Raw genomic sequence first — 22,555 nt, 5'->3', positions numbered from 1 at the left:
CATTTGAGAGTGGTTCATGAGAAAACACTTGACATGTAAACCATAAGCCTGATAGATACTTCTCAAAAAACCCCTTAAGAGCTTTTTATAATTTAGAATTACTCTTTTTTTTTTGCCAAACACTACTCTAAATGCTTTGAATAATTCTTAAAAACAATGCTAAATGGGCCCTTAATTTCTTAAGCCCATTGAGTTAGGATTTGGGCCTTCTAATTCCGTAGGTCCTGTCAAAAAAGTCTCGCCCAAACCTGGTCCGACCCCCGTTCAGATATCTAAATGCAAGCCACACGTAGCACTGTAGTAAATGGCACTAGCAGAGCTTAGACAACCTTGACCGACACAAATCCAGAAGATTGCGAATTTTAAGCTGAAGTAGAAGGAAGAACCGAAAACCTTTTGCAACAACGACATCATATCTCTCTATTCATTGCTTGTTAAATGCGTAATGCATTTTCTTTCTTTGGTGGGCTCGTTGTTCAACACCGGAATGTGATTTTTCTTCAGGTATTCTTTGCTTCCAGACACTTCCTTCATCCTCTAAAATTCTGCTACAGTTTTTTATATTTTTATTTATATATATATACACAGTTTCCTTTTTCTCTCAAGTAATTTTCCTCTTTATGTATTCCTAGCCACCTTCTCTTTCTTGATTGTTATATTTGTAACTGAATTCCACAGTTAATGCTTGCCAGTTTCCTTGACTTCTCACCATATAAGCATATTTTTCTCATGTATGTTTTACCCTTTTGCATTTGCTCAATGTGAAGCTTATATTTTTCTTGGTTGTCATTTGTGTATCTGTTTATGTTGGGTAATGGGTATGGTGATTGACTAAAGACAGGTGTTTGTTGACTGTGTTAATTGCAAATATAGACTAATTGCTTAATGCTTCCATGTAGGATTTGTTTTGTCATATTTTAGAAGGCTTTTCCTGGTGGTTTTCTAGTTTCTCATATTGGAGAATACTTATTCTTGGTGGAGCAAAGGTATGTATGCTTGGCTTTTCACTAGAAAAACTTGATTTGTTAACTTAGAATAGTGGATTTTCTGATAAATAAAAAACCAAAAACCTTATGGTAGTGTGTGTAAGATTGGAGCAGGAGCTGTGTAGATTGGAAACTTATCATGTTTTGGCATTAAGAATTTATGCACAGATTTTAAACTACTCTTTCACACTAATAGAAAATAATACTTGGCGGATATCCCAAAAATTTCTGGGAACAGCTATGAACCAAAAAACTGGTGTCAAAGCAGGAGCTCATGTGTTCAAATCATGCAATTGCAACCCTAAGCTAAAGAATGGTCATGGCTACACATTTTCATATAGTACTTATCTTATGAGCTCCAGCACCCAAAAAAATGATCGACGAACAAAGAATGACAATTCCAAGGTCAACATCTATTACTCCAAACAATTGCAACAACCTAGTTTGAATTTATGTAGTGAAAGGGCAATGCAAAAAGGAAAAAAATGATGTATACATTCACCTCAACCTATGCACAAAGCACATCGATAATAAACATACATAAGGTTTTCTTTTTTGGAATAACACAAGTATTATTTTAAATGGACAAACCAAACAAAAATTTGCACCTTGTGGCAACCTTTCAAATAGGAATGACAACGAGACAAGCTGAGGTGAGATTTTGATTTTGTATTTTTTTCCCCACCTGCATCTCTAAACAGGGGCTCCATTGGATTGGGTGCGGTCCTTGCATCCCTTGTGTATTTTTCATCCTAATGTCTCACTAATTGTTTAGTAGCTTATATTTCATCTTCCGTTCATGTTTGGAAAATTCTTTTCTGGTTCTTTCTATAACACATATTTAACTTGTAGGGAGATCTCTATTGATGTGAAATGGCATGAAGGTAAGTCTTGATTATCAAGGTAATATGATGTTTTACATAATTTTAGCTTCACGGCTTCCTTTGTATTTATTTATTTACTTTCTCTTATTTATAATTTGCTTCAGTTATTGGGGTTGACATTAAACCTAAACATACTGAGAGTTTTGGAGCATCAGGTAATGGGTTGATAATTGAGTCAACGGAGACCCAATTTGATTTAATATTTGGCTTGGTCTTCTGGTTGCCATGAAAACCTTATGCTAATTATCACTTCATAGCATCAAGTTGAGAATTGATCTGACCCGGACCCTAATTTTTATTCAACCTGAGATTTAGATTGATACTAAAGTTCTGGCTTGTTAAGAAAAACATGGATGTCATGCAGCGATTAAAATGTCCATGGACAATAGCTTGGTGTTTTGCATTTTATGTAGAATCTATTTCCATATACTTGAATGTAGCCATGCTTCTTGTAAAAACCATTCTTATAGAAGATGACCAAGTAAATCTTTACCCATTAAATTAAAGGAGTGATTGCAGTCCAAAATATTTATATGGAATTAAAAAGTTTGGAACTATGCTGTATGTGACATACAAAATATAACTTCCTAATACAAGGGGTATTATTTTGTGCATGCAGTTTTGTATGTTGGTTTTCTAATGTTGCTAATATGTAGTTCTCCTCTGCATTTCTAGATTGATTTCAAATTGTAAAAGTACCATTTTGTACACGAATAAGTGTTCATTTCATAATAGACTGATGGTAATGTTTGAATGGCATATTGCAAGGTCTTTCACCCGCTTAATGCATTCTTCTTGTGCCTCAGGCTGTGTTAACACAATCGTTTGTCCTTCCATCAACGATTGTGCAAATGTTGTCTACCTGAGTGGCTGTATCCAACTGCAGATGGGCAGCAAGATCTGCAGTGTACTATCACGAGGAGCATCCAGTTCATGTTGTTACCACTTGCAAACGGGGAGATCAAGAACAAAATTTGTGAGTTTGTCTGTCTCCAAGAATCGTCCATCCAATGTTGGCCAAACAACCCATGGAAGTTGTTTTAGGTCATGCTTCTCTAAGGAAATAGGCAACTCACGGTCATTAACGGTTAATGTTAATGGTGGAGGACCTTATAAACGGTGTCTTGAAATATCATTGGCATGTCGGGGTATGAATACGAGCCTTTTGGTTCCAAGAAAAGGAGTGCTTCCCAAAATCAAGTGTAATGTGGGCCCACTATCTTGGCCACAAGGATGTGCCTCTGCTGGCTTAATATTTGGATTGTTGGTATGTAATTGTTCTGAACCAGCACATGCTGAAGCAGCTCACAAGGACAATAAGGAAGATGACAATGAGTCCTTATATGTAAAATTCTCACATGGAAAAAAAGTTTACACTGACTATTCTATTATTGGTGAGCACACATCCTTAATTATTGTAATGTGTAGCTGGTGTTTAATTATCTGTATATTTGAAATTACTTAGTGTATAATTTAACTTCTCCATATTGCACAGGAATACCCGGAGACGGGAGATGTTTATTCCGCTCTGTTGCTCATGGGGCTTCTGTACGAACTGGAAAATTAGCTCCCAGTGAGAGCCTTCAGAGAGAATTAGCAGACGACTTAAGAGCAAGAGTATGTCTTTGTTTTTCATCATTATTACAGTGAGTTTAAATTTTATTTCGTTGTTTTAAAGAAAGAAAAAAGAAATTTCCATTGTCTTTTTATAATTCATCCATTGGTTAAATTTGCTTTTGATTGTTTACAGAAAAAAAAAAAAAATTTGTTTTCAATTTTCTGTTTCCTTACTCCAAACCTCTTGTTTATTGGTAATATTTGAACCTTTTCCACCCCATTGCACCCATGCACCTCCTAAACTAAGGCCTAAGGGCATAAAAGATAATGATAGAATCTTGGTAATAATTTTATACTTTTGTACATGACATCACCAGTGAGGCTGGCATGGTGTGTATGGATATTTAGTGTCATTCATATTGTTTACAAAATTTGAGTGATATGCTGGTGTGTCAAATTTTCAGGTTGCAGATGAGTTTATTAAAAGGAGGGAAGAGACAGAGTGGTGAGTTTTCTCATCTTAACACGCATTTTGTCAACCTTGTATGCTTAATTATGTTTTCCTTTTTGATGACATAGATATTTGTCATTTATTGTAACAGAAGAATTGTATGCCATAATTTTGTATAAAAATATGGAGAGAATAGTATCTGATGGAGAAATCACAATTTTAGGGAATTGATTGGGGAATTTAATATGTTTAGGGATTTTAGTTTGAGTTGATTTTGGATTGACTTATGTAAACTGGCTAGGATCTTATTCTTTTAGATGATGAAATATTGACTAGCTCCCCCTCTTGTTCTTCTTCTTTCTTCCCCTCTCTTTCCTCTTTTCCCTCCTTTTCTTTCTCCCATTCTTATATCTCCCCCTCGTATATTTCTCCCTACTGGTTATGCATTTACCTTAAGCAAATCATGAAAGTAAGTTCCAAATGAATGATCCTTACTTATGCGTTGAAGACCCATGGATGACTTCACGGTGGTTTTGTGCTTGACCAACCACTTAATTTACATAATTTTCCCAGATTAGTTCTGCATATGTATGAGTGGTTGACTTAGTACTTGTAGAGTTGGATAGCTTGTATGACCAGACCATGTGACATTCATTTTACTTAAATGAAATTTATCGCATTAGGGTCAGTGTTTAAATTTTTGTTGATGGACTTATATTTGGTGGTTTTACAATGTGATAGGTTTGTTGAAGGTGATTTTGACACATATGTTTCTCAAATAAGAAAGCCACATGTATGGGGAGGTGAGCCTGAATTGTTCATGGCTTCACATGTTCTCCGGTATGTCATCTCTCTCTGCGTGTACGCTAGCAACTGTAATTATAAAATGTTGATGTACTAAAAACTTTTTAGTACCATAGAAACATAGTTTATCCATGATGTTATTCTTGCATTAAGATTTGTTATATTATAGAGACTTTTATTGTTGAGCATTGAAGTGAGGAATCCATTGATGACTACAGGATGCCAATCACAGTATACATGTATGATGAAAAGGCTGGTGGCTTGATAACCATTGCTGAGTATGGGCAAGAATATGGCAAGGAAAATCCAATCAGAGTTCTCTATCATGGTTTTGGCCATTATGATGCATTGCAGGTTCCTGGAAAGAATGGTGGCAGATCTAGGCTTTAACATATGTATTTGACAAAAGTAGGATGAATAACTCTTTGAAATAATAATATTCAACTCACACATGTATCTTATGTTGTACCTAAAGACATTTTTCTTCGTTTTAAATGATATTATGAAAATCAGTTCACCGTAGTTAGCAGAATCAATTTTCCTCACAAGAAACTGGATCCAAGAGTTCGACCGTATCATGAGTAGTAATATAAAGTTGAAAGAATCCTAAGAAGTATCAAGATTCCATTGAGTAAAATCAATAGTAATGGCTCTTAAAATCTTGGACAATAGTAGAAGCAATATCATTTGAATGATTAAACCAAAGACCTTAAGCTAATTAGTTCTTGCCTCTTTGGCCTTAGTAGTCTTTTTTGTTTTTTCCCTGAGGGGGGAGGGTTCTATTGGTACCCAGTTTTACAGTTTTACAGTTTTACAGTTTTACTGTTTTACAGTTTTACCCCTAGAATCAAATTTAAAACCTTGGAAAAGAGGTGCCCGCCTTTCACAACATCGTCGTTGGCTGGAATGACGACCCCCTCTCCTCTCCCTCTCTATCTTTTTTTTCTCTCTCTCATTCTCACTAGAAACTATGGGTGACCATTTTTGACACAACTCGAACCCAATATGAAGTTAGCAGGTTTAGGTTGATCATTATTTGATACAAACACGAATACAACACGACTACTAAACACAAATAATAAATTGGTCAAGTTAATGTCAAACATGAGTAATACGATTTTGACATGATAAACATACTTAACTAGTATTTTACAAAAATGATGATTATTATTTTATTAGTAAATATTGTATGAATCATTGTATAATTAAAGAGTTATTTTTATAGTTTTGTTAGTATGATAATTAAATAGCCTTTTATTTTATAGTGATAGCTTTAGTTAAAAAAAAAAAAACTAGTTTTAAGTTTTTAGTTCACAAGATATATGGATTAATTCAATACAATGGGATTATAAATGGGTTGGATTAGTGTTGAATCATTCAACAAGATTAATTAAATGGGATAAAAGTGGGTACCAATAGAACCCTCCCCCCTAATTTTCAGTGTAAGAGATTGGATATGTACTGTACAAAGACAATTTTTTGGTATGCGTAAAAATATTTCCCAACAAAATTAGGGGTGGGCATTGAGACCAATAAACTGACAACTGATGAACCAAATCAACAGTTTGGTTCTGATCGATTTTTTTAATTTAATGGTTTGAAAACCAAATCAAACCGTAAATTCTAGATTGGTTATTGGTTCTAATATCTCAAACCGTCGGTTAAACCAAACCAAACCGACCACTTATATGAAGTTAACAATATATATACATATATATATTTTACACGTGGCATTATGTAATTGGAGCAAAACTAATCCATATGGTGATATGCAACTATGCACCACATACAATTATGTATAATGTCCTAAATTTACATTATATACTCACTTAAAAAAAAAAAAAAAATCACTAGGTTTTGAAAATTTGGCTTGAAAAGTTAATTTTGGGCCCCGAAAAAACCAAACCAATCCAAATTGAAATTATCAGTATACCACATCTTCAGTTCTAGGTTACTATGGTTTAGTGATGGTTTTGGCTCAAACTAACTATAGTGGTCGGCCCAAGCTAAATCCACCACCCTCAATTGCTGAATTCATCATCCTATTTTAAAAATTTCAAGTTTATCCTTCAGTAGATAATCACTGAATGGTCATTCTACAAGTATTTGCCAAACTTTAGTGGATTATTCGATAGTTATCTGCCGAACATTAGTAGAGGTTTCGGTAGATAACTACCAAATGAGTGTTGGTGATTTCATCTTATTTTGCAAAAGAGGGTAAAATATAAATAAAAAAAGTTAGACAAAATATGTTAGGGTGATGAACTCAGCAGCTGAGGGTGGTGGATTTAGCCTGTGCCATAGCGGTTTGGTGATGGTTTTGGCCAAAACCAAACCAAACCAAATTGTGCCCACCCCTAGATTTATTATATGAGATGGATTCTGGGCTCAAAATCGAGATGGCCCAAACCAGCCCAGACCCGAACCTTGGGTAAGTCCCTTAAACCCCTCCTTTCCACTTTTATTCTTTCTCTGCTGCCGCTGCAGCTCTTCGTCTTCCTCCATATCTTTCTCTGCCTCTCTCAGTCATCACCGCTTCATCTTGCTCGGTAATAATTTTCGATTTATTTTTCTTCGGTTATTAGTATTACTTGAAAATTTTTGCATATTTTGCATAAATTTTGTGGTTGAATGAATTCGACAAAAATAAAAAAACAAAATGAAATTCAGCGTATAAAGATGATTGCCATTCATTGGAGATTAAATTCTTTACTTTTGCAGTGAGGGCTGAGTTCAGCTTACATATAATTAAGTTGAATTTAGAAATAAAGATGATTGCATTTTACATATAATTATGTTGAATTTAGAAATGTTCAGCTTGACTAAGCTCTCTATGTTGGTTTCAATGACAATTCTTAATGTTTATATATGTTTTTTATTCTTTAGTAAGAAATCAATCATCCTACGGACATAAGTGAAAGTGAGTACATATATAATAAAGAAATGGAGATAAATTTGGGGGAAAAGCCGTTTGACATCGATTTTCATCCATCGGAGCAGTTGGTGGCTGCAGGTCTCATCAATGGCCACCTTCAGTTGTACCGATACTCATCTGATTCCTTACCTCAAAGGTTCTTGTATTTTCTGAATTTCTTCTGCCCTCTCTCTCTTTTTTTCTTTTTTTTTTTAACTTTGTTTTTGTTCTTATATAATTGTTATGATGATAATGATAATAGGCTGTTGGAAGTTCGTGCACACAGTGAATCTGTTAGAGCTGCTCGATTCATAAACAATGGCCATGGTATTATTAAGTTTGCAGTTATTTGATATTGTTATTATGGTGTAATTAGTTGTTCTAATAAGCAGCTACTTTTGGATTATGTTAGCCATTTTGACGGGGTCTCCAGACTGCTCAATTCTTGCAACGGATGTCGAAACTGGTTCTGCTATTGCTCGCCTGGAAAAAGCTCATGGGTCTCTTTCTCTCTCTCTCTCTCTCTCTCTCTGCTCTGTTATTAGTCAAATCTCAAGAATGCTCATTTGGTCATAAACTGAACATTGCGTTCATCTTATGCAGGGATGCAGTCAATAGGCTTGTCAACTTGACCGAGTCTACCATTGCCTCCGGAGATGACGAAGGCTGTATTAAGGTCATATTCTGTTACTTGTGCTTCCTTTGCCTTTGGTGTTTTTGTTTCTGTTATCATTCTGTTGACTTTGTTCATTGTACAGGTTTGGGATACCAGGCAACGAACATGCTGCCATTCTTTCCATGTTCATGAAGATTACATTTCCGATATGACTTTGGCAGCTGATTCCATGAAACTCCTCGCAACTAGGTACTCCTCCATGCCGTTGTGTTTTATTGTATGCCCTTTACTCTATGCAAATGCAGTACCCTCAAAAGTTGTTTGTTTATATTTATTTTGTTGCATAATCAAGTGGAGATGGGACTCTTTCCGTTTGCAATCTTCGAAGAAATAATGTAAGGCTTTTTCTTTTCTAATATTATCTTAAGACACAAACTCAGTGCTTATAGTGAATTCCTAAAAGTTTTTCAATTTGATTAGTTGGTTCTATGATTATGACAGGTCAAAGCTCAATCTGAGTTTTCAGAAGAAGAGCTACTGTCTGTTGTTATCATGAAGGTTGCATCGCTTTCTCCTTTCTCTTTGAAGTGCTTGAATCTAGTAATTTTTTGTATCTTGCTGTTCTTCTTCATTCTTTCATCCATTTTTCATTCTTTTCGTGTTGTCAGAATGGTCGGAAGGTTGTTTGCAGCTCACAAAGTGGGGTTTTATTATTGTATTCATGGGAATCTTTCAAGGATTGCAGGTATGCTATTGTAACCATGTATGAAAATTCACAATTGATGGGCAATACAGTCCGTATGAGATAATGTCCTTAACCATGATAGGAAGACTTTCAATTTTATAGTTCTCTCTCTCTCTCTCTCTCCCACTAATGATCTTCCCATCTGGATGACCTTTTGAATTCCAGTGATCGATTTGTTGATCTCTCTCCAAACCCTGTTGATGTTTTGTTGAAGGTGAGTAAGTCATTTATCTGTTATAACATCTATTGGCATTCAATTCTTCTAAGAGTTTGTTTATTGAAGCATTTTAAAATTTCTTGTGTTAGCTTGATGAAGATAGGGTTATTGCGGGATCTGGGACTGGACTTATCAGGTGAGATGTCATGCTGAATTGATTCATCAAAATTTCATTGTTCTTTGCCTTTTCTAAAACTAAAATTAATATCTTGTATATTTCTTTTAGCTTAGTCGGCATATTACCCAACAGAATCATCCAACCAATTGCAGAGCACTCAGAATTTCCAATTGAGTGTATTGGTAATGTATTCTTCTTTTCTTTTTTAGATTGTTGAGTAATCAATGTGTTTTTATTCCCTTTTTATTGTTCTTTGAAAGAAAAACGGGAGTTTCTGCAATGGCTGATTATTCATAGAAAAAAGTACTGTGGTGGTGGACCCATTGATAAAAAACATGCAATTAGTGATCTGAGGTGAATATGGTATCATTGACGTATATCTACCACCACAACTCAAATCAAACTTTTTTATGTATTTTGTATATTTAATTTTACATTCTAGGTCTCCTTAAATCTGGAACTCGTCTAGCTGGGTTGTGGTTGTTTAACATACTGTCTTGTTTGGTTTTGTAGCATTCTCCCATGATAAAAAGTTTCTGGGCAGTATAGCAGATGATCCGATGTTGAAGGTCTCTCCCTCTGTCTCTGTCTCTGTCTCTCTCTCTCTCTGTGTCTCTCCCCCTCTCTCTCTCTCTCTCTCTCTCTCTCTCACACACACACACATTCATATATGCAGGATGTAAGAAATGTACAAATTTTGGAGGGGAAAAAAATATTCCTGTTATATGCTTATTATAAGTTTATAACTTTGGTTATATCATGTAGCCTGGGAAGTAGAGAAAAGTGAAGTAACTTAACATATTATCGGATAGGTTTGCTCAATATTGGTATCCTTAGTGGAAAATGTTTTTGCCACTTAGTCGCCTTTATGGTTCTGTGATGCAATCTCTGCTAATGCTTACTTTCTAGTTTTATAAACTTTTTACCTTTTTGTGTGTTAATATCATTTATCTAAGAGGTATAAAGTTTTCAACTTACTTTTTAGCGATGTCTTCATTAAGAGTTTCACGAATTCACTCTCGACAATTGTTTCATGCAGCTGTGGGATATGGATGACACATTGCAAGGCTCTGGAAAAACTTTCAAGCATCAAAAAGCTGTGGAGGACAGCGACAGCGATAGTGATGACATGGATGTGGATACTAATCCTTCAAAGTTTAACAAAGGTATATCTATTCCCTTGCAGCACTCTATCTAATCAAAAAACTATTCTGTATCTTGCACAGATGCCCTTGCTTTGCAGCACTCCATCTGAGTGTTTTGTGCCTTTTCCATGCTGAGTGCCTAATGAATTACACCATGGATCAAATCTTTGATTTTGTTGCGGGTCCAAACCAAGCACGATATCATTATTGGAAGCTTTCTTCTGTGTTGTAGTTGACTGATGTTACAATCTTTGCAGGGACCAAGACAAAAAATGCAAGCAAAGCTTTGGGTAGTTCACACGATTTTTTTGCAGGTTTATAGATGGAAGGTTGAATACTATTGTCGACTTTCGATACTGACATTTTTGTTGAAGAACAAACGCCTGTAGTTTCATGGCTCCTTTTTGATACACTAGCTCTGTTAATCCCATGCTGCTGGAAAGATATCCAAGAATATTGATGATGTCTTTTTTTTTTTTTTTTTTTGGTTTAGGGGATTGTAAAATATTTAGTTTTGATATTATCTTTCTTTCTTTTTGGAGGGTTGCTAACTTTTGTCTTTTTAATTTATTTGTTGAAACGATCTGTTAACATTTTGCTCAGAAAATAACAGCATATTAATGTTGTTCCTTAATTGGGGTAAATTTATAATTTTAGAAAAAAATGATTTTGGTCCCTGAGTTTTACCCGAAAACAGATTTAGTCATTGTAGTTTCAAAACTCTGTATTTCTATGTTTTATATTGTTTGCAATTTTATAGCATTTTCCATCTAACATAAAAATAATAATAATAAAAAAAAAAATCAAATTGAAACTACTAACTTGTTTAAGTTTGCCAATTTTACTCAAGAATAACCCAAAATTATGGATGTAATCTTGAATTTAATTTTCAAATAAAAATTTAAAGAAATTTCAAATTTAAAGTTCAAACACTAAAAATTTTGGAGTCTCAATCTCTTTATGAAATAAATACAAAAGTGTGAATTGCAAGTTTTCATACAAAATTTTTCTTGAAAACAAATTGATTATTTATCCTCAAATGAAAATTTGAGTTTTGGTAAAATTGTCCAAGATTGCAAACAACATAAAAAAAATATATAGATCAAAATCAGTTTTTTTCCTTATTATTTTAGATAGTCAAATTTGTTTTCTTTTTGGTGAAATTGGACCCAAATCGCAAATCAATCTGGGTCTGACTTTACCGGCCTAGTCATTCCGAAGCCGAGTCATAATACAAGGGGGAGGATTGTCAGTTTCCATACGCCCAAGTCTAACCCCAACCTAAAATTAGTTAGCCAATCAGCAGCATTGTTTTTTGCTCTATGGAAATGAGAAAGGTTACAGCTCAAAAAGTAGGAGACTTTTACATCCCGAAACTAAACCCTATAATCATATCTATATACAATGGGAAATTTATATACAACCTACCATTACATACAAAATCTCAAGTTTACTCTTATTATTTTGAGAAAAACAGATATATTTTGTTAAATTAAAATTTGGACAAGAAACTTGTATACCAATATATTGAATATATATAATATATTGATATGTATAATGTTCTTTATTTGGGTGTTTGAGCTTTTGAGGCATAATGTAGCTACGATGTCTTTTGTTTTTTATATTATCCTGTCATGTCTCTATAGAAATGGTTGGTTAATAAGAAATGGATGTTGGAGAAAGTTGTGTATAATATTGCTAAATAAAATAAGAATAATCAATGTAAATATACCGAAGAAAAAAATAATGATGTATGGGTTTTCAAAAACAATGTATACACAATTGTAAAAACAATTTCTATGCATTTTCTAGAGGAAATAAAATATAAGATTTATATTCTTGTGTTTGTTAATACTAGGAAAGTAAATCAAGAAATATCTATATATTTCTATTATCATATTTAGCTTGTACATGAATAGAAAATAAAAGAGAGTATTATAGCAATGGTCCTCAAATTTTACCTCGAGTATCATTTTGATCAGTAAGCTTATTTTTTGAATTATATAGTTCACGAACTTTCACTTGTGTATCACTTTAGTTCATTTTATTAATTTCATCTATATGTTTTCGTCAAATTTAATCACGTATATTATGTTAGAGGAAGAAAAGAGGAGGTGTGTTACTATTTTTACCTTTCAAAATGAGCTCACATGCTTGATATATGACTAAAATTGATTGATAAATGAATGAAATTAATGAAATGGACTTAATTGATACACGAATGAAAGTTCGTAGACTATAAAATTCAAAAAAAAAGTTTGTAAACCAAAGTAATGCTAAGGGTAAAGTTCGAGGATCATTGTTGTAATTTGCTCAAAATAAAATAGGATTAAATGGTCTTAAAAAAGAATTATTACTGATTTCCCATGGGAATGAAAACCAAACCCAAACTAAGAGGAATGAATCATTTTGCTCTTTTTGGGGCATCAGATTCTCATGAGCTAGGAAATGATTTCCTATGCCTGCACTTACCAAATATGAGAATGAAATTACTTTCTCATTACCAAACTTTCAAAACCTGAACTAAACGGACCATAAATAATTAAAACTAGTGTTATACGATATGTCTCTAAGACATTTTACAGTCTGCTAGTGGTGCTATACATTAACCAGCGCTGGACGTCTCTTAAGATATAGCGGTCTCTATAGCTTGTAGTAGTAGCATTTCAAACCAGATTATACAGAGAACTCTCTCAAAAAAGAATGACAGATATGAACGAATGAATGCCTAGAATAACAGTGTCATTTGCTTTGCACTTAACTCATGAATGCCTGAGTGGAAGTGTCCATGTGTTGTCAAAGTCGAATAAGACAACAGCAGATTACTCGGATTCCCTACCAAAAAAAAATCCCACTGTTTCCGTCCAGGCTAGTCTGGCTGCCATTTTCCTCTGTCGATTTGAATCCCAAAGTGATTTTACTTAAGTACCCTTTGCCAATTAGTGGAAACTGAAAAGCAGTTCACAAGCATGCCTCATGTGTGTCCCTGTTGAATGATTTTCTTCTGACACCCTCACTAAATTACAAAACAGTCCCTGCATCACTTTATTGATAACCTTTTCTGACTTGCCAAAAAAGTCCTTGCATATTTTGCACAGCATAGCCTTTGTGAGCTGTGACCGTGACCAAACGGAATAGTCACTGATTCCCACTTACAAGTTACAACATCCAACCTATGTACCTACAAAAGCTTTGTCGTGCATACAAGTATACAACGTGAGTGTAGAATAAATACTATGTGTACAATACATGCAAAATCACCACATGTAATGCAATACGTAAGTGTACATATCTAGGAAATATCTACAGTGTGATTGCCACATATGATATACAAATAGATTAATAAATGTAGAATACTAGAATATATATTTTAATAAGAGAAAAATAAACCCGTCAACATTTGAATATAAAAAATGAGACTGTATACGTACCTTAGATAGTTATTTTGTAGAATTTTCCCTACATGTATTGCCAAATACCTTTTATGTAAGATTAGAACATACGATTTTACGCATTTGGTTAAGTGTTTATCCTACATACTCATTGGTAGAAACGAGGATTTAAAACTCGAGTAGGTTAAATCTCTAGACAATTTTTTTTTTAGTAAAAAAATATACCTAAAATATTTATATAAGAACTTGCAAAAAAAAAACACCATGAAGTCATGAAGGTATTGGGCTAATGGGCTCATGAAAAGTGATTATTAATTGTATTGGGCTCATTATTTTACTTCTATTTTCCTTTATTTTACCCTTTTAATGAGTTAGGCTTCTATATAATATATATTAAATTTTTTTTTTTTAGTAGAATTCTTAGTTGTGCTATAGCACAGCCAGTCATGCACCTAGTTCCGCCACTCTACATACTCCACATTACTCAATATTAGTTATTCACTTATTTTGCTAAAATCACAACAAACATGAAAGAATGTGTTCTTGTTTTTTGTATTAGAATATATAATGTCACATTCTCTATAGGAAAAAAAAATTTTACAAAATGATTTTGTATCATTTTTCTAAAATTTGTGATTAATGTTTTGCCCCGCAATTGAAACGTATGGCTGGTAAACTAGAAGGTGAAAGCACATGAACACATGCATGCTTGGTGACAGAGCCACTACATGCTTACATTTTTCATCCTACAATTTACAAACAAGTTAATTAAGAAATTGTGATTTCCTATCCCATGTAATGATGTATAATATACGTTTGTAAAACTTGATATTGACATATTGTTAATGAAGTTTATATACTCAATACATGGAACGCTTGTAACATTGTAACAAATTTCAATGAAAATATTACTAATTAAAATTTAAAATTTCGTTTAGATAGAACTTAATTAATTCATATGGTTAATTAATATTATTGGCTATATGATCCTAGATTTGTAATTTTGTATTTGGCCAAAAAAAAGCACATCTCATCAATTTTAAAAATAAAACAAAAGTAATAACAACAATAGATTATTCAGTGGGCAAATTAATATAAAAATAAGGAAGATATTATTGAAAAAATGAACACCAACATTATGGGATTTGAGGCTCACAGCCTCCACTACACTGCTCAGAAACAATTCAAACTCAAACTTCTTCTTCTTCTTTGTAATAAGCTCTCCCAGTTTCTCTGCAACCCTTTGTTGTAAAACCACAGCCAAATGAAGCAACAGAGACTAGAAAGACTGGCATTGTGACAATCCCAAAAATTAAAAATGCTTCTTTTTCTGAAACTTGCTTTGCTTCTGATTTTGGTTTTGCTGAGACGACTCAATCCAGCTCGCGAGTGCCTTTGTTGTTGCTCATGAACTCCGACTGAACCCACAATCAATTTGAATCTCAAAGTCGAATTTACTTAAATAGCCTTTGCATGTATATTAGTGGAAACTGAAAAAGTGTTTCATAAGCATGTCTTCACTGCATGTGTCTTGGACTCTTGTCGAATGATTTTCTTTTCTGACACCATCACTAAATTACAAAACAGTCCCTATATATTACATAACACTTTTTGTATTATTTTCTCTGACTTGCCAAAAACACTCCTTGCATAATTGCATTTGCATACCTTGAGTACTCCTTGCATGTTTCATATTACCAAAAAGTTATTCACATATTTAACTCAAATGGTCAAATCATACCAAAATCTAGAAATGTTAAGTTTTGCCTTAGGATAAATGGACGATTTTCTATGGAAAAAAACTATACAAAATGGGTTTTATATATATATATTTTTAAAAGTTTGTTATTAATTCCCCCCCCCCCCCACCCCAATTGAAACGTCATGTTTGGCCTCATGAACTCATCCACTACATACCTACTGCCTACATGCTTGGTCATTTCAGTTCCTTTAAATTTTATAATATAAAAGTTATATATTTTATTCTTTAAAAATACTTTAAATTAACTACTTAATAAATTAATACGAAACTAATTACTTTTCTAGGCATATCACATGATAAAATCTCAAAATCTGAATTGTTCATCACTTCAAAGATCATTTTTATCAAAAATCTCCAAAATAAAAAATCATTTTATCATTTGATTATAATAACAACTATTTATATATTTTTTATAAAAAATAATATTTGTTTATTTATTTCATCACAGTTAGATAACTAAATGATTTATGATTTGGTTGATTTTACAATGATGATATTTGAAGTGATGCCTTAAAATTGGACGATTCAGATTATAAAACTAATTATGTGGTAAGTTCAAAAAAATAGTTATTTTCATATTAACTTACTAAAAAATTAGTTTTGAGCACTCGCTCTGAAGTCTATATATTTCCTTATGCAAATTCCTAAGAAATTGAGATTTTCTATCCCATATATAATATACTTTTGTTAAACTTGATATTTTTAATTAAGTTTATATGTTTTTTTTTATCCAATTAAGTTTATATACTCAATACCTGATTGCTTGTAAGTAATATTATAATAATTTTGAATGAAAATATTAATCAATACTTATAATTTTGTTCATATATAACTTAATATTTTTAATTAATATTATTGGCTATGTGAATGCACATGTTAAATGACAATTATATTCAAGTTGTTGGTTAGCACCAGCCCTTCTTTGATAGGGAAACAAGTTTATGATCCTATATTTGAAATTTTTGAATTTGGCCAATATGCACATCCCATCAATTCAAAACCAAAACAAAAAGTAATAACAATTAGAGATTAGTACGTAATAATAAATAAACAAATTGAAGGTGTTGGAAAATGACAAAGGAGAGAGACCCCACCCCATATTTTAAATTTTTCATTTCACTTGCTGTCAAATTTGGTACATAATAAGCCACTAATGCTTATTTTGTTTTGAATTAACAAAATTTAATCAAGGTTTTGTTTTGCTGTTATGGAAGAGGATTAGAAAATGTCATGACTTGTTACATTTGTACTATATGTTAAAAGATAAACCCATTACTTAATTAAAAGAATTTTAATTTCCGACAAATATAAAAAGAAGGAAAATATTATTAAAAAACACAAACAGTATGGGGATTTGAGGCTGCACACAGAGCCTACACTACACTGCTCAGAGAAAATTCAAACTCCATTGCCACGTTTTACACTCACCTCCTCGACCTCGAGTTACTCCCCCAAAATTCAAACTCAAACTTCTTCTTCTTCTTCCTTGTGAGCTGTCCATCTCTGCAACTCCTTGTTGTTCAAATGAAGCAATAGAGAGAGAGAGAGAGAGAGAGAGAGAGAGAGAGAGTGGCATTGTGAAAATCCCAGAAACTTAAAAATGCTTCTTTCTCTGCAAATTGCTCTGCTTCTGATTTTCGTTTTGGGGTCTCCTGCTGTGGTGTTCAGTCTCAACCCAGATGGGCTTTCACTCCTCGCACTCAAAGCCGCAATCGAAACCGACCCGAGTCGCGCCCTGGACTCATGGTCCGAGTCTGACTCGTCCCCGTGCCGCTGGCACGGCGTCGTTTGCACCCGCAATCGAGTCACCGAACTCTTCCTCACCAACAAGGGCTTCAACGGCTACATTCCCTCGGAACTCGGCCGCCTCGACTCGCTGAGGCGACTCAACCTCGCCCACAACAACTTCTCCAAGCCCATTCCGGTCCACCTCTTCAGCGCCACCAGTCTCATTGCTCTGGACCTCTCGCGAAACTCGCTCTCCGGCCCAGTTCCGGCCCAAATCGGAGCCCTGAAATTGCTGAAGCACCTGGACTTGTCTTCCAATTTCCTCAATGGGTCTCTCCCCGAAGCTCTGACTCAGCTCGAATCACTCTCCGGAACCCTCAACCTCTCTTATAACCGATTCTCCGGCCGAGTTCCCGCTTCGTACGGACGCCTCCCGGTGCTGGTGAGTTTGGACCTCCGGCACAACAATCTCACCGGAAAAGTTCCTCAGGTGGGCTCGCTGGTGAACCAAGGCCCAACAGCTTTCTCCGGAAACCCTAGCCTCTGTGGGTTTCCATTGGAGAGTCCATGCCCGGAAGCGCAAGACCCGAAACAGTTCAGAGGTGCAGCTGAGGAATCTCAAAAGCCTCTGAACCCTAATCCTATATCGGCCAATGGGGTTGAAGAGAGGGACAATCAGAGAGGTGGGTCGGTGACGGTTCCGATAATTTCGGGCGTTTCGGTGGTGATCGGGGCAGTCTCGGTCTCGGTGTGGCTGTTTCGGAAAAAGAGCAGGGCCGCCAGGGAGGGCAAAACGGGAAAGGAGACAGTGGAAAGGGAGAAGAAGATTGACGAGGACGGGGAAAGGGAGGAAGGGCAAAATGGTAAATTCGTAGTGGTGGACGAGGGGTTCGGATTGGAATTAGAGGATTTGTTGAGGGCATCGGCTTACGTGGTGGGAAAGAGTAGGAGTGGGATCGTGTACAGGGTGGTCGCCGGGAATGCTGGTGGTGGGAAGGGATCGGGTGTGCCGCCTTCAGTTGTGGCCGTGAGGCGGCTGAGCGAGGGTGACACCACGTGGCGGTTTAAGGAGTTTGAGGCTGAGGTGGAGGCCATCGGGAAGGTGGTCCACCCTAATATCGTGCGCTTAAGAGCTTATTACTATGCAAATGATGAGAAGCTTTTGGTCACTGATTTCATTCGCAATGGCAGCTTGTACACTGCACTGCACGGTATTACTTCCCTCTTGTTTGTCTGTTTTTTTTTTAAATATTTCTTATTTGATTCTATCATTTTTTTAAAATTTGTTATGGTAATCAGTAAATATGTAATCTTATTAAAGTTTAATTTATTTGTTAATAGAAAAATTGATGATGCTAATGTGTGTTCTCAAAAAAAAAAATGTTAAGGTGTGCTATTGGTCATACCAATGTCAAATCTGTAAAATTCAAGGCATTTATGCTCAATGGTGTATATAAGATAGAATCACACACATATAAATGAGATATAGATTTATTCAGATTCCATCTCACATTCAGACAATGATATGATGGGTCCCAAATTACTTGAAAGCTTTTTGATGCCATATGCAATTGATCATTCCATGTTTGCTACATAGTATTTGAGACTTTTGAGTTGACTATTCTTTTGTGTCTTGTCCATAGGATTTGAAATGAGTGTATCCTCACATGCATAGATAACAAAATGTTTTTTCTTTTTTTGTCATTTATAGTGGTAGCTTGTTTTAATTGATGGCTCCATGAGTCCATGACACATCTACTCATGATGAATCTACATGGTTCCCCCATAAAATACCAAATTCATATTATCTACATAGTGTAACACTTGCAGCATCATATAGAAGAGCTTCTTATTTAAAGCAATGGTGAATAATACTTGGTTCTATATCTATCTATAACCTTATTATAATTTTGATTTTATCTCTTACTATCATTTTGATGTGATGCTTATACACTACTTGGTCATACATGTGTGTGTACGTACGTATATAATATGTTTTGGCTCTTCTGTTTGCTACTGCTTGTGCACTGAAACTCTTGCAGTGTGTTTTGTCTCCACTGGTTCAGAAATAGCTTGGTTCTGGTACTCCTGTGGGTTATACTGGCCTCTTTCCTTTGTTTTCATCTCCCTTAGAAATGCATGTTACCTAGAAATTTATTCTCTCTCTCCCCAGAGGGCATATGTACCTATTTCCAATCCTAAACTTGTGGTCCTTTTAATCTGTGCCTGCTGCTAAAAATTAGAAGTATTTAAAACTCCTTTATGATAGCTGACAATTGCAGGGTTTTTCTATGCAATCACAAGTAAACTGGGCCACCACAAGTCTGGAGCAACAATTGTCATGTTGTTATAATTAAACAAAAACATCCTACACAGATCTACTGCATGCTAATTCTGCTTCAGAAATGCACATTTTCATTAATGAAGATTTACCTACAAATTTTGTTGGCAATATAGTGATTGTGGTCGTGTAATTTATTGCAGGGGGACCATCCAATTCGTTGCCACCATTACAATGGGCAACTAGGTTAAAAATTGCTCAGGGGACTGCAAGGGGTTTGATGTACATACACGAACACAGCCCTCGAAAGCATGTTCATGGCAACATTAAATCAACAAAAATCCTTCTCAACGATGACCTCCAACCTTACATATCAGGTTTTGGATTGGCACGTCTTATCTTGGGGACCTCAAAGTTCACCACTTCAGCCTCCAGAAAACAGAACTCAAACCAATCCATCATAACCTCTGGTTTGGCTGTTTCAACTCCCTCTACCATTTACTTGGCACCTGAGGTTCGAATTTCTGGCAACAAGTTCACTCAAAAATGTGATGTGTACTCTTTTGGGGTTGTGCTCTTGGAGATCTTAACCGGTAGGCTGCCAGATGAGGGTCTGGAAAATGGTGGTAAGGCACTAGAGAGTCTAGTCCGGAGGACATTCAGAGAGGAGCGCCCCTTGTCTGAGATTATAGACCCTGCACTTCTGCAAGAGGTTTATGCAAAGAAGCAAGTTGTAGAAGCCTTTCACATTGCCCTTAATTGCACTGAACTGGACCCAGAGCTGCGTCCAAGGATGAAAACAGTTTCGGAGAGTCTTGATCGCATCAAATTGCAATGTTAAAAGAAGAAAACAGAAAATTTAAAGCTGAGTAGTGCTCACGTGGAATTGGTTATGGTGCTGAAAATGGTCTTGGGTAGGTGTTTTCAGTGTGTATGCTTTTGTTGAGTGAATTATTGTAAGGAAATCCATTACCTTAATGGGTTGGATATGTCATATATGTATTGTCTAGTAGAATGTTGCTTGTAGGAAGATGTGTTCCAGGTTGACAACATGCTGATGGGATAGAGGAGAAGAGTATTTTTGGCTGTTTTTCTTCTCTTCTTCAAGAATGAAGACTTGTTTTAAATTTGTTGCCCTATTCTCATCAACATATGGTCTCAATTCCTGCTTTTGTTCAGGTTGAAATTTTACCTGGCCATGATGAAAAGTATCTGTCTTCTTCAAAGTTAACCTGAGATCATACTACTAAATGGTTATTGTTGTTGTTCTTTTGTTGGCCTTAGAATATAGGACTGCTTTTGTTGTTCTTTTCTTGGGGGTAACTGTCCCCCAAGGAAAATGTATGAAGTACAACTTTAAACGTAAGTTGTCAGACTTTGAATCCACCATTGATCATGTAGACTAGCTCTTGTTTCATCGTGTTATGTTAGATTGACAATTTGGAATGTAACATGTTAAATATCTGGTAAGAGAATTATATTCTACATCACCGATATATATGAACGATGACTAATAGATAGTAACAATGCCTGGATGGCAAGCAACGAGTTGGTGACTGAAGTGATTTCATTGGCCTTTAATTGGTGGCCCTAGTCACCGAAAACGATGTATAAATGGCGCCTCCTCGAGGACCTTGAGGCACACCACAGTCACATACGGGTGCATAGTCGCTATAGTGGCCGGGTCATTTTTTTTTTTCTTTTTCTGTCTATTTTTGTAAGGATGAAGAAATATACAACAAAGAAATGGTTTTTTAAAGTCCAGTAGCTAAATTAGGTCGATAATTCAGCCCACGCGTTACAGTAAGTTTGAGTCCGATTTATGTTTTAAAATAACATATACAAGCAAAACAAAAGCCATTAAAAAGAATGTATATTATGTTCATGCCACCATGTTTTTAAATAATGAGCCGAGCGTTCGGCCTTTTTTTCTTTTGTGTGTGTTAAAACATAGTCCCTGTTTAATAACAGTAACCATTTTCATTGTCCGATTGTGACTATTATTGATCGTATAAAAATGATATTTATAGATATATATTTTGTCTTTTTGTTATATAAAACACGTGAAAAAGCAATAAACCAACATCGAATAGTGGCAATGACAATCTGTCCAGTACGCAAAAGAGAAAATAACAAGGACATGTCATTGCGTCGGTGGTCGGTGGCAGGTTTCTTTGTAATTAGGTGGACTTTTTTAATATTTGAAGATATTAAGGGCCTGTTTGGCATTGCATCTTGGAAGCGCTTTTACTGGAAGCGCTTCTGCTAAGAAGCACAAATATATTTTTACAAAAATTCTAAGTGGTTCATGCAAAAGCACTTGGAAGTGCTTCCTAAAGAAAGCACCTGACATGTGCTTCTCAAAAAATCTCTTAAAAGCATTTTTATATCTCAAAAGCACTTTCATTTATTTTCGCCAAACGCTACCAAAAGTGCTTCTACTAATTTAAAAGCGTTTTTAACAATTCTAAAAGCAGTGCCAAACAGGCCTTAAGTTGGTTGATTGGAGAAATGGTTGATTTAAAATTAGGAGGTGTAGAATAGACTTTAACATCATTTACTGGAATTAGTAGGCAAATAAGGGAATTTAAACAGTCTCACCGAAACTCCAAGGCTACGGCTTATAAGGCCCAAAAACTTTGTAAGCTCATTGTGTTGGTGCGGGCCTGCAAGGCCCATGTGTTTGCATTATTTGCTCAAATAGCATAATATGCATTATATGCATAAAACACGCACCAAATTTCTGTTGGAGCAATAATGCTCAAGTTTGCCAAAAGTGGAGATGAGCATGAACAAAGAATCTATAAAAAGGATGTCAACAAATCTTCTGGATTCCCTAAAATAGAAATTGCTTTATACACCCTCTGCACGACAGGGGAATCAAAGGGATTTCATTGCCATGGTTCATGGCTCTTTTGGATCCTACCACTCTCTTCCATCAACAACAGATAAAAA

The 22,555-nt window shown here is 35.1% G+C and overlaps 3 protein-coding genes across 4 annotated transcripts; all 3 read left to right on the top strand.

Moving 5' to 3' along the window:
* The first annotated feature begins 137 nt into the window (after nt 1–137).
* Nucleotides 138–5,204, top strand: LOC147282353 (Cysteine proteinases superfamily protein). 2 transcript variants are annotated; one of them, XM_086246125.1, is made up of 8 exons: nt 138–504; nt 900–986; nt 1,839–1,870; nt 2,757–3,264; nt 3,366–3,487; nt 3,892–3,932; nt 4,620–4,718; nt 4,901–5,204. In XM_086246125.1, exons 3-8 carry the CDS (start codon nt 1,865–1,867, stop codon nt 5,070–5,072), a joined length of 948 nt encoding a protein of 315 aa, XP_086102251.1. In that variant the 5' UTR covers nt 138–504; nt 900–986; nt 1,839–1,864; the 3' UTR covers nt 5,073–5,204. The 2 variants fall into 2 exon arrangements, with proteins under 2 accessions (XP_086102251.1, XP_086102250.1); XM_086246124.1 differs by having other exon boundaries at nt 271–504; nt 1,839–1,889; nt 2,677–3,264.
* Nucleotides 5,205–7,161: 1,957 nt separating this feature from the next.
* On the top strand, nt 7,162–11,073 carry WDR55 (transducin family protein / WD-40 repeat family protein). Its single transcript, XM_086246122.1, has 15 exons — nt 7,162–7,231; nt 7,569–7,753; nt 7,859–7,923; nt 8,009–8,096; nt 8,200–8,272; nt 8,355–8,461; nt 8,565–8,607; nt 8,714–8,770; nt 8,881–8,957; nt 9,123–9,171; nt 9,264–9,310; nt 9,401–9,474; nt 9,806–9,861; nt 10,332–10,458; nt 10,695–11,073. Exons 2-15 carry the CDS (start codon nt 7,626–7,628, stop codon nt 10,757–10,759), a joined length of 1,056 nt encoding a protein of 351 aa, XP_086102248.1. The 5' UTR covers nt 7,162–7,231; nt 7,569–7,625; the 3' UTR covers nt 10,760–11,073.
* Nucleotides 11,074–16,970: 5,897 nt separating this feature from the next.
* On the top strand, nt 16,971–20,993 carry LOC147282351 (Leucine-rich repeat protein kinase family protein). Its single transcript, XM_086247571.1, has 2 exons — nt 16,971–18,530; nt 19,804–20,993. Exons 1-2 carry the CDS (start codon nt 17,192–17,194, stop codon nt 20,439–20,441), a joined length of 1,977 nt encoding a protein of 658 aa, XP_086103697.1. The 5' UTR covers nt 16,971–17,191; the 3' UTR covers nt 20,442–20,993.
* Nucleotides 20,994–22,555: the final 1,562 nt, after the last annotated feature.

Source organism: Dryas octopetala, chromosome 6, assembly GCF_963921425.1.
Source record: "Dryas octopetala chromosome 6, drDryOcto1.1, whole genome shotgun sequence".
In the NCBI taxonomy this organism is placed as follows: Eukaryota; Viridiplantae; Streptophyta; class Magnoliopsida; order Rosales; family Rosaceae; genus Dryas; species Dryas octopetala.
The sequence above is the reverse complement of the archived record's forward strand: the minus strand, read 5'-3'. Positions and strand labels throughout refer to the sequence as shown.